The sequence below is a fragment of the Rhinoderma darwinii genome, chromosome 1 (assembly GCF_050947455.1).
Source record: "Rhinoderma darwinii isolate aRhiDar2 chromosome 1, aRhiDar2.hap1, whole genome shotgun sequence".
NCBI lineage: Eukaryota > Metazoa > Chordata > Amphibia > Anura > Rhinodermatidae > Rhinoderma > Rhinoderma darwinii.
The window spans coordinates 8,069,712-8,082,521 of record NC_134687.1 but is presented as its reverse complement, the minus strand read 5'-3'; the positions used below and the strand labels follow the sequence as shown (position 1 = coordinate 8,082,521).

Genomic DNA, 12,810 nt, shown 5'->3' with positions numbered 1-12,810 from the left:
GACGCAGCACACGGACAATAATGTTTAGACAATAACTGTCCCGCTCCCTTCTATCGGCGTACACCCGCTGTAATTCCCTTTCACTTTATGGAAAGTTTAAGAAAATTGAAAGTGAAAGCGTCAGGAGAAATACACACGCGAGGAGGAGGAGGGGGGGGGGGAGGAGGTGGAGGAGGGGGGGGGAGGAGGAGGAGGAGGAGAAGCTGCCGGGACAAGAAAGATGTGATTCACCATCAGTGTAAGGAGTCGGGGTGAAGAGGTCGGACGACACACCAGACAATTGAACACTTTTCTATTTATTTAGAAACTCACTTAGTTACAGCTTTTATTTTGCACATTTTTGTGGCTTTTTTATGCAGGAGAAAGTAAAATGTGCGGCAAAAATAATAATAATTCCCATATATAAGTGTGCCCTAAATTCAACTGTAACTAAGCCGAGGAGTATTAAAGCCACTCGACGGGCGCCCGGAGGCACAAACTATACTTATTATAAAATGATCCTGTTTAAAAACCAAAAACAATAGACGAGGAGACTTTTCTATCCTATTTTTCAATCAAAATACAAATTGGTGATGACTTTCCGGATGAGGGACCGCGAAGTAAAAAAAACCAAAAAAAACCTCAGCGGCTGAGGGCAACAAAGTGTTAATAATATTAACTCTGAAAAGCTTCATGAAATTTACAAATAAAAATCCTGGGGGGGGGGGGGGGGGTTTAGGGGTGATCAGCCCTGACCGAAAATAATCCAATGATGACAGTAATTGAGGCGCGTCAGAGTCCCGGACTAGAACCCCGTTTTCTGCTCTCAACAATGAAATAGTAACACAAATGTAACATGAGAAGCTTCCCTGAACCCGTGTAGGGCTGCGTTCACACGCTTAACAAAAACCGCTGTAACATACGGGAGCTGTTTTCAAGGGAATACCGCCTCTGATTTTCAGCCGTTTTTTTTACGCATCACGTGTTTTTTGATGCGTTTTTTTACAGCCGTTTTTTCTAATGCGACAATGAAAAACGGCTCAAGTGATGGCGGTTTTTTACGCGCCGTTTTTACTGTCTGCGCGTAAAGAGCAGCCCCGTGGGAACGAAACGCCGTTTTTCCCATTGAAATCAATGGTTCAGTCCCCGTATTTTCAGCTGTTTTTCAGGCCGTGTGAACATACCCCAAGAGTCTCCTCCGGCAACGTCTCATAGAATAAAAAATAAAAATGAAGGCTCCAGTAAACGGTTCTGGCCTACGCTAGCGCTTTATATGACAACAAACGTCTATCCTAAGAAAATGTACACAATGGACCCGATAATCCGTCTGACTTCACGATGCGCCGCCGACATATCACGTGCTGGAAGATTTCAGTTCAGGCGAGGAGTCCAGCTTGGCCAAGCGTTTCTAGAAAAAAAAGAAAAGAAAAATATTAAACTAACATTTCACATTCGGCTTAATGGCAAATATGAATGTAGAAGCTGCTTAACCCTTAACCCGTCAGTGACCACCAATACGCCTTTTCACGGCGGCCTCGTGTCCCGCGCAGGCTGGAGCGGGTGCCCGGCTGATGACAGCGACCGCAGCATTTAAGTAGCTTACAGAGGGAGGAAGCTCTCGCTGTCACCCATCAGCGGCCTGCAAATGCAATAGCGGGCCTTCGATGGTGTGTCATGGCAGCCGGGGCCCTAACAAAGGCCCCCAAGGCCGGGCCTGGTAATATGCCTATTAGGCCGTACCAGACAGACGCACATCCTACTAGATTGCCAGTCACGTTTACACTATACTAAGTATACCAAAGCATTATTTATAGCAGCGATCAAAAGATCGCACAGTGAAGTCCCCTAGTGGGACTAAAAAAAAAAAAAAAGTAATAAATATTAAATAAAAATTAGTTAAAAAGTGGTTTTATTTTAGTTAGGCCTCATGCACACGAATGTAAAAACGCCCGTAACTACGAGCCGTAATTACGGGCACAGACTTCTATTGGCCACGGGTACCTCCCCGTATGCTTACGGGAAGGTGCCTGTGCCATTGAAAAATATAGGACATGTCCTATTGCAGGCCGTAATTACGGAAGCGTTGCTAGGCGACGTCAGTAAATAGTCACTGTCCAGGGTGCTGAAAGTTTACTGATCGGCAGTAACTCTTTCAGCACCCGGGGCAGTGACTACCGATGGAGCGAATAGTATTAAAAGTCAACTTACCTGCTTCTTCCTCCAGTCCGGCCTACCGGGATGACGTTTCATCCCATGTGACCGCTGCCGCCGGTCACATGGGCTGCCGCGTCATCCAGGGAGGTCGGACTGGATGTCAAGAGAGGGACGCGTCACCAAGACAACGGTACGTATGAACTTTTTACTTTCAATCGCTGCAGAAACTCTGCCCGAAACGGCTGCCCCTTCTCTCTTTCCAGCACTGATAAGAGAGATGGGGCTGCCGATTAGTGCAGAGAATACGGGTCCGTAAATACGGGTTGAATACGTGTGACAAAGGGCTCGTATTTACGGGAGGAAAAAAATACGTTCGTGTGCATGAGGCCTAAAAGTGTAAAAAAAAACAAAAAAAAAAAACAAAATTACACATATATGGTATCGTCGCGTCAGTAATCACCAAAACAATAAAGTTAACATGTAATTTAAACATCAAGGTAAACATCAGAGCCCTCACGATCACAGGGCGCCGATGGGTTACTTTTTAACCATAACAAAAAGGTCCCCATGTCTGCCCTCTGTCTGTGCCAAGGCTGGGCGATCAAATTAATTTGATCGATCCACCGTTGAGGCTTCTGACTAGGGATGCACGATTCATCGAAACTTCGATACGGTTTCGATACCATGCACCCCCAAACGTTTCGATACCGTCATTTCATGTATTGCATTGTAACACATGAATGTATGAGAGCGGGGCAGCGGCTGTGTGACACATGAATGTATGAGAGCGGGGCTGCGGCCGTGTGACACATGAATGTATGAGAGCGGGGCTGCGGCCGTGTGACACATGAATGTATGAGAGCGGGGCTGCGGCCGTGTGACACGCGAATGTATGAGAGCGGGGCCGTGTGACACATGAATGTATGAGAGCGGGGCTGCGGCCGTGTGACACATGAATGTATGAGAGCGGGGGCTGCGGCTGTGTGACACATGAATGTATGAGAGCGGGGCTGCGGCTGTGTGACACATGAATGTATGAGAGCGGGGCTGCGGCCGTGTGACACATGAATGTATGAGAGCGGGGCTGCGGCCGTGTGACACATGAATGTATGAGAGCGGGGCTGCGGCCGTGTGACACAGGAATGTATGAGAGCGGGGCTGCGGCCGTGTGACACAGGAATGTATGAGAGCGGGGCTGCGGCCGTGTGACACAGGAATGTATGAGAGCGGGGCAGCGGCCGTGTGACACATGAATGTATGAGAGCGGGGCTGCGGCTGTGTGACACATGAATGTATGAGAGCGGGGGCTGCGGCTGTGTGACACAGGAATGTATGAGAGCGGGGCTGCGGCTGTGTGACACATGAATGTATGAGAGCGGGGCTGCGGCTGTGTGACACATGAATGTATGAGAGCGGGGCTGCGGCCGTGTGACACAGGAATGTATGAGAGCGGGGCTGCGGCCGTGTGACACATGAATGTATGAGAGCGGAGCTGCGGCCGTGTGACACATGAATGTATGAGAGCGGGGGCTGCGGCTGTGTGACACATGAATGTATGAGAGCGGGGCTGCGGCTGTGTGACACATGAATGTATGAGAGCGGGGCAGCGGCTGTGTGACACATGAATGTATGAGAGCGGGGGTGCGGCTGTGTAACACATGAATGTATGAGAGCGGGGCAGCGGCCGTGTGACACATGAATGTATGAGAGCGGGGCTGCGGCCGTGTGACACATGAATGTATGAGAGCGGGGCTGCGGCCGTGTGACACATGAATGTATGAGAGCGGGGCTGCGGCCGTGTGACACATGAATGTATGAGAGCGGGGCTGCGGCCGTGTGACACGTGAATGTATGAGAGCGGGGCTGCGGCCGTGTGACACGTGAATGTATGAGAGCGGGGCTGCGGCCGTGTGACACATGAATGTATGAGAGCGGGGCTGCGGCCGTGTGACACATGAATGTATGAGAGCGGGGCTGCGGCCGTGTGACACATGAATGTATGAGAGCGGGGCTGCGGCCGTGTGACACATGAATGTATGAGAGGGGGGCTGCGGCCGTGTGACACATGAATGTATGAGAGCGGGGCTGCGGCTGTGTAATATATGAATGTATGAGAGCGGGGCTGCGGCTGTGTGACACATGAATGTATGAGAGCGGGGCTGTGGCTGTGTAATATATGAATGTATGAGAGCGGGGCTGCGGCTGTGTGACACATGAATGTATGAGAGCGGGGCTGCGGCCGTGTGACACATGAATGTATGAGAGCGGGGCTGCGGCCGTGTGACACATGAATGTATGAGAGCGGGGCTGCGGCCGTGTGACACATGAATGTATGAGAGCGGGGCTGCGGCCGTGTGACACATGAATGTATGAGAGCGGGGCTGCGGCCGTGTGACACATGAATGTATGAGAGCGGGGCTGCGGCCGTGTGACACGTGAATGTATGAGAGCAGGGCTGCGGCCGTGTGACACGTGAATGTATGAGAGCGGGGCTGCGGCCGTGTGACACGTGAATGTATGAGAGCGGGGCTGCGGCCGTGTGACACGTGAATGTATGAGAGCGGGGCTGCGGCCGTGTGACACGTGAATGTATGAGAGCGGGGCTGCGGCTGTGTGACACATGAATGTATGAGAGCGGGGCTGCGGCCGTGTGACACAGGAATGTATGAGAGCGGGGCTGCGGCTGTGTGACACATGAATGTATGAGAGCGGGGCTGCGGCTGTGTAACACATGAATGTATGAGAGCGGGGCTGCGGCCGTGTGACACATGAATGTATGAGAGCGGGGCTGCGGCCGTGTGACACATGAATGTATGAGAGCGGGGCTGCGGCCTTGTGACACATGTATGTATGAGAGCGGGGCTGCGGCTGTGTGACACATGAATGTATGAGAGCGGGGCTGCGGCTGTGTGATAGTCATTGCCCTCCTCCCGAGTCATGACAAGTGCGCGCCGTCAGGATGATGTGATGTGACCAGCGCTGCACTAAAGACAGAACACGGCGGGCGCGCTGCAAAACACCCCCATGTTCTTTCCTCAGTGCCTGAACCGCCGCTCATTAGTGCAGCCCCGGCCGCATCACCTCATGTGACCGCGCATGCATTACGGTCAGGAGCGGGGCAATGACTGTATTACTCAGCCGCAGCCCCGCTCTATAACGGCGGAGATCAGAGAAACCTCTCATCTCCGCCGCTATTCTCCTGAATGCTGCGATCAAAGCGGACTTCAGGGGAAAATGAGAAGGGGGGGAAGCCCCTGGATCGCGTCACAGGAATCCCTGTGACGCGATTGAGGGACATACCATATATGGGCAGACAGCCCAGGGTCCATTGAAGGCCCCCAGAGCGGTCTGACCATATTTCCTGTTAGTACACAGGCACTTAGGACAGACCTCAGTATGCTCTATCAGTATATAGATATATGCCTGTGTACTATCAGTATATAGATATATGCCAGTACATTATAGTTTAAAAATAAAGTAAAAACATAAAGGAATATTAAAATAAATAAAACACACACATGCACCTTTCTTACCATAAACATTAACAAGTCTCAATACATAAAATATACACATATTCGGTATCGGCGCGGCCGTAATAACCTGCACAATCATTTTTTAGCGTCATTTATGACGTGTACGCTGTAAAAAAAATAAAATAAAAACTTCTTTCTATCACTTATTGTGAGGCGCGAGGTGCGATGATGAATTTAACCTCCGTGTGCCTCACATTAATAGTAATTAACCCCGTCATGTGCCTTACATATTATGACTGAGAAACATGATGGGATTGATTACTTTTAGTGTGAGGCACATTCAAAATTCTTCATCGCACCTCGCGCCTCATCGGAAAATGGAAGAACTTTTTTTTTATTACTGTTGGCGAAGTATCGTTTTGGTATTGAAATCGCAATACTACAAAGTATCGGTAACGAAGTCCAAATTGTGGTATTGTGACATCCCTACTTCTGACTATTCTGTTATTTGACAGAATTATTGAATCAAATCCCTAATGGCGCCGTCCCACATGATTTATAGTATTTTGCAATTGCAATTACCTGTAGAAAAAAAGGTAACGTATTTATACCGCACGGTGCATAGCGCAAAAAATAAAATAACCCCAGAGAACAATGGCAGATTTAAAAAAATAAAATGACTACAACTCCTATAGCAATCATGACGGAAAAGTAAATTTAGTCGTAGCTTTGAACAAAAATACACTCGGACTCCGTACAGCCTCAAATGACTGATAACAGAGAATCAATTTCATTCCACTGCATAGTAAATAAGCATATGACGCCGTTTAAGTACAGTGCCCCTACAGCACAATAAAGTTGGCCTTAAACAAGATGGTTTTCATTACGTGCCCCAACTAATCTATAAATAGGATGGTATATCAGTTAGGGGATGGGAATAGACAGCTTACAGAGACCTCAGGGTAGCAGAGGAACTAATGAGTTCAAAATAAAATACAAGCAATCTGACTTCCCCTTCCAGTGGGTAGGTGGGGGATAGTGGAGTGCCCTCTTACATATGGAGTAGGAGTGTCAGACATCTTGTGTGTAGTCCCGGCTTTAGTTGGTGTGAAATGCTGCAGTGCCATCTAGTGGTGAATGTGTAACATAACCGCAGAATATGAACATCATACCTCAACTGCTTGGTAATGTTTCAAAGTTCTGCAGTGCTTCAGCTTCGACGAATCATCCATGTAAAAGAGTGAACACAATTCACAGAAATAACCGGTTTTAGGTACGAGAAATTCCAACCCTGCAAAACAATAAAATAAAGACTTTATGTTCACCAGCTTCTGCTGTCTGGATGACCAGGCACCAAAATGAACATGGGCAAATCCAAGAAACGTTAATGTACAATTGCTGTAGAATAGCGGTAAATGAAGTCCAAGAATAAATATAATTACTTCACGTTATTGCCCTCCTACGCGGTTATGCGCGTTTTTTTCCTAACACAGGGGTGAGGAGATGGGCAACTGCACATATAATCCCGTCAGCTCCATGACATGAAGACCCGTCCGCTCCATGACATGAAGACCCGTCCGCTCCATGACATGAAGACCCGTCCGCTCCATGACATGAAGACCCGTCCGCTCCATGACATGAAGACCCGTCAGCTCCATGACATGAAGACCCGTCAGCTCCATGACATGAAGACCCGTCAGCTCCATGACATGAAGACCCGTCAGCTCCATGACATGAAGACACGTCAGCTCCATGACATGAAGACACGTCAGCTCCATGACATGAAGACCCGTCAGCTCCATGACATGAAGACCCGTCAGCTCCATGACATGAAGACCCGTCAGCTCCATGACATGAAGACCCGTCAGCTCCATGACGTTTATGGGCATCTGGACGGGAGAGATTATTGGTCTCAAGTTCTGGCGATTACGTGAAGATCCGTGCATGTGGACTTAAGTGTCATGTATGAACTCTGCATATCCCGTACTTTTATTTGTTAGGATGTGTTGCGCATCGCACTCTACTCGGGTAGGACTATTAGCTACAAACACACGAACAGCCAAAAATGGAGGCAAACTCATTCTAAGAAGCAGCTAAAATGTTTTTTAAAAGGAAGACTCACACAAAACGGATAAACTTAAGGTCTAGCGTGGAGGCTGTGGGCCGAGTCACATGATCAACGGGACCAATAGAGGCAGCGGCGCTCCCTCTTCCTATACACAGCGTTCATTGAGCGCTGTGTAAAAGAGATCAGAGAAGATAGAAGCAGCGAAAGCTTCTATCCTCTCCTCAGGGTCCCGGCAGTCACTGACAGCCGGAGACCCGACATTCAGCTGCCAGATCGCATGGGCAGCAAGCTAAAACCCGCGCCTTAAACCGTTTATGGCGCGGGTTTTAAGGACCCTGACCGCTGGCTGGAAATACATAGCTAGTGGTCGGGGACCGGTTAAATAACTTGACAGAATTGGAATACTCGAGGGGTATAGATCTTTTTTTTTGAATGTTAGCAGTGGGTGTTATTAAAGCGTTTCAACCTCTGCATCATACAAAACTCATTGCACATGATGGGCCCCGACACCCTAAAGTGATGGGAGAGATAAAAGCCGTAAAACTTACCCATTAAGGGCATGACCACACGTGGCGGATTTCCTCCGCAACTGTCCGCATCAATGCCGCACAGAATCTGCGTTGCAGATTCTGCTGCGGATCTGCACAAAATGTGCAGTACATTGATGCGGACTAGCTGCTGCGGACTGCGGGAAAAGTGCTTCCCTTCTCCCTATCAGTGCAGGATAGAGAAGGGACAGCACTTTCCCTAGTGAAAGTAAACGATTTTCATACTTACCGGCCGTTGTCTTGGTGACGCGTCCCTCTTTCGGCATCCAGCCCGACCTCCCTGGATGACGCGCCAGTCCATGTGACCGCTGCAGCCTGTGCTTGGCTGCAGCCGTCACTTAGACTGAAACGTCATCCTGGGAGGCCGGACTGGAGACAGAAGCAGGGAGTTCTCGGTAAGTATGAACTTCTATTTTTTACAGGTTGCTGTATATTGGGATCGGTAGTCACTGTCCAGGGGGCAGAAACAGTTACTGCCGATCGCTTAACTCTTTCAGCACCCTGGACAGTGACTATTTACAGACGTCTCCTAGCAACGCTCCCGTCATTACGGGAGCCCCATTGACTTCCTCAGTCTGGCTGTAGACCTAGAAATACATAGGTCCAGCCAGAATGAAGAAATGTCATGGTAGTAAAACCAATACGCTCCGCAGCACACATAAGATCTGCGGACTTCATTGCGGAACTTAGAATATCCATTGAAGTCAATGGAGAAATTCCGCCATGAGTCCGCCACTGCTCCGCAACAGACAGAGCATGCTGCGGACACCAAATTCCGCTCCGCAGCCTATGCTCCGCAGCGGAATTTTACGCCTCGTCTAAACGAACACTGCTAAATTAAAGTGAAAGTCAATGGAGAAACGGCTCCGCTGCGGATTAACGCTGCGGAGTGTCCGCAGCGGAATTTAAGTGAAATTCCGCCACGTGTGAACCCAGCCTAATAGGTCTAAGCAATTAATCGAAATCCAACACAATTAAATAGATGTCATCTTCCCAATTTCAGTTTTGTCAATAATTTTATCCCGGTTCAAAATGTATCTGCATCTTCAGGATGCAGATACAGCTGAATCTAATGGTCCAGCACTATGTATGGCTGGACGTGAGGCAGTGACGGGGGGCAGCTATAGGGACGTTATACTGTATGGAAGTCAGTTATGGGGGCATTAAAGGAACAGTGTCACCCCCAAAAAAAAAATTATATCAGTTTGATGTTAATGTTTTATTAAAAACTTTTATATTTATTTGTGTTTTATTTTTTCACTTTTTCTTCCCTATGGGTGCTGCCATTTTTTTTTCCATTTCTGTATGTGTCGATTAACGACACATACAGACATGGAATACGGCAGCTCCAGTCCCATAGTGAATGCGAACGGGGCCATCCACTATGGTGTACGCCGTCTGTGTGGGAACGGCGCATGCGCCGCTCCCACACAGTCCAAGTTGAACTGTGCGCCGTCCGGCGCCATTTTCCTGTGGACCGGAAGTCGCGGCCGGACAGTAAGATTACTACTTCCGGTCGCGGCTTCCGGACTTGTGCAAATGGAGCAGCGGCAGCAGACGGAGCGGACGGGCCGGAGGGAGCGGCGGCGACTGGAGCAGGTAAGTTATTTCTATGTATGTTCGTGTTTCAGTGTGTTTACTACTGTATGTAAACCTACTACACTGTGTGTTAGCTCAAAAAATGGCGACACACAGTGTAGGAGGTTAGACCGTTCAATCCCCTTGTTTATCCCGGCACTAGCCAGGATAAAGGAGGGGGGATTCTGAGAGCTCACTAGAGCGAGGGATTTTTTCAAATTTTGCAGCATAAAGCAATGTGGTTGCTTTACCACATGCAATGCTGCAATTTTGGGAATTGCTTTATCTAGTGACCAGCAATGGGAAATATTATCAATTAGAATCTTGACTCGTGAAAAAAATAAAAAAAAATTAGAGCAATGTTTAATCACCTACACACTAATTGTTTAACTAAAAAAAAAAATACATTTTTTGCTAGCAACACATTCCCTTTAAACTATGTAGAGGTAGCTATGGGGGCATTATGTGTGGGGCAGCTATGGGGCAATATAATGTGTAGGGGCAGTGTCTAAGTATATTATATACAGTAGGCTCAGGGGATAAATATTAATTCAATGGAGCAGCATGTAAATAGGGGCGTGGCATGCAAAAGGGTGTGGCCTAAATAATTGTAATCGAGGTTACATGTTCAATTAATCGTGATTTGGATTAAGGTCATAATTGCCCAGCTCTACCCGCGACCAGTCCTCCAGCTCTACCCGCGACCAGTCCTCCAGCTCTACCCGCGACCAGTCCTCCAGCTCTACCCGCGACCAGTCCTCCAGCTCTACCCGCGACCAGTCCTCCAGCTCTACCCGCGACCAGTCCTCCAGCTCTACCCGTGACCAGTCCACCAGCTCTACCCGTGACTAGTCCTCCAGCACTACAGCCAGGCTGTTCCGGTCATCGTAGGCTGTAGAAAGACCTGAGCGAATATCCCGGTTATTGTATCCCCAGAAATAACTCACCGACTGGGGAGCTGTTGAAAGGTGCCAGTTTTGTCATTTCTGCAGGTGGCGATTCCACTTTCGTCTTCTTGGCCGGAGTTTCAGGTTTCCCGTCAGCTGAACACAGAGACAAAAGGCAGGAGAGTGAGAGTCCACACAATATATAACATATCAGGATCCTGACCATGGCCACAGGTTATACTATGGAGCTTCTGTAAACTAGAACCGACTTAACAAGATCACTTATCAATCTTGTGTTATTTTATTTTGTTGGGTAGTTGGGAAATTAGGCTTGTCGCCTGAGGGCGACACTTTCTTCTCCTGTTCACATGTGTGTCCTAGTTTCCATACATAACGGATCCACGACTGATACTACCGAAACCCAACGGACACCTGGTTAAAATTTACGGAACCTGACGGACCCCATTATAAAGGGAATAATAGTGCTGTATACAGTGACAAACTCCCATTAATTATATTAAAGGTTGGAGAACGGATTACAGATAAGGGAATCTTTCCTAGATCTAGAGACGTCTCACCGGACTCTGGTTTATCTGGGAGTGCAGAGTCTTCTACATGGTCAGGTGTCGCCTGGTCGCGGTCCTTACAAAGCTTCGCTTGAGACCTTGTTGGCGTTTTCTTTGTTGCAGCTCCTTTACTTGCGTCAGGTGGGGTCTGCTGCGAGGAGTCGGTGTTGCCTTGAGCACTTTGAGGGAGCGGTCTTTTTCGTGGCCGCCCTCTTTTCGAAGGTGGTGCTAAAAAAAGATGGAAAATGTTGATTTTGTTTCATATAGAGAGATCATTAAAATTAGAAATGATTGCTATAGTGTTGCTTTACAAAATCTTAAACCAGTGGGTGTGGTTTATTCTGAAGACCCCTCGGTGTATTTTAGAAACTTAATGAGTGCAAACCCTTAAAATAATGTGAAGAGGTTTACTTACTTCCCCCAGAAACAGCGCCACTCTTTTTCATGGGCTGTGTGTGGTATTGCAACTCAACCCTAAATCACTAAAATGCAGCTCAGCAGCGATACCACACACAGACCATGGACAAGAGCGGCGCTGTTTCTGGGGGGGGAAAAAAAAAATCTAATCTCATGCAAACCCTTTCAATATTTTATTCCTATATCTTAAGGAGGCTCTGTCACCAGATTATCAAACCCCTATCTCCTATGGAATGTGATCGGCGCTGCAATGTAGAGAACTGCAAAGTGTTTTTTTTTTTTTTTTAAAACGATCATTTTTGCCCAAGTTATGAGCAATTTTATGTTTATGCAAATGAGCTTTTGAATGGAAAACTGGGCGTGTTTACTCGTTTTACCAACTGGGCGTGTATTGTGTTTTTACTAACTGGGCGTTGTGAATAGAAGTGTATGACGCTGACAAATCAGCATCATACACTTCTCATCGTTCCCACCCAGCTTCTTTCACTGCAGACACACAGTGTTACGTCACTCACAGGTCCTTCAACATTGTTGTTGGACAAAGAATATACATGGGCTCCAGGCGTCCAAAAGGTTAATATGCTCGTCTCTAGGGAGTTTGCTATGCTTACCTGCACATACCCTGCACTGTACTCTCTGACGCCTGGTGTTGATGTGTCTTCTCTCTTCCGACGCCAAGGTTGAAGGACCGGTGGGTGACGTCATCATTCCCAGCCAGCTTCTTTCACTGCAGACACAGCGTGACGTCACCCACAGGTCCTTCAACCTTGGCGTCGGAAGAGAGAAGACACATCAGCTCCAGGCGTCTTAGGGGAAAGTGCAGGGTATGTGCAGGTAAGCATAGCAAACTCCCTAGAGACGAGCATATTAACCTTTTGGACGCCTGGAGCCGATGTATCTTCTCTGTCCGACGCAAAGGTTGAAGGACCTGTGGGTGACGTCACGCTGTATTTCTGCAGTGAAAGAAGCTGGGTGGGAACGATGAGAAGTGTATGATGCTGATTTGTCAGCGTCATACACTTCTATTCACAACGCCCAGTTGGTAAAAACACAATACACGCCCATTTGGTAAAACGAGAAAATACGCCCAGTTGTCCATTGAAAAGCTCATTTGCATAAATATAAAATTGCTCATAACTT

General features: G+C 47.9%; 1 protein-coding gene across 2 annotated transcripts in view; it reads right to left on the bottom strand.

Annotated features, from left to right (window-relative positions):
* Window positions 1-280: 280 nt before the first annotated feature.
* The window catches only part of ZNF638 (zinc finger protein 638), a 52,653-nt gene continuing 40,123 nt past the window's right edge, over window positions 281-12,810 (bottom strand). For both annotated transcript variants that reach the window (XM_075855584.1, XM_075855590.1), the window contains exons 23-26: window positions 11,266-11,481; window positions 10,748-10,843; window positions 6,779-6,897; window positions 281-1,387 (exon numbers count right to left, since the gene is read on the bottom strand). In XM_075855584.1, the coding sequence (XP_075711699.1) occupies window positions 1,334-1,387; window positions 6,779-6,897; window positions 10,748-10,843; window positions 11,266-11,481 (485 nt within the window). In that variant the 3' untranslated portion in view covers window positions 281-1,333. The remainder of the gene's footprint in view (window positions 1,388-6,778; window positions 6,898-10,747; window positions 10,844-11,265; window positions 11,482-12,810) is intronic.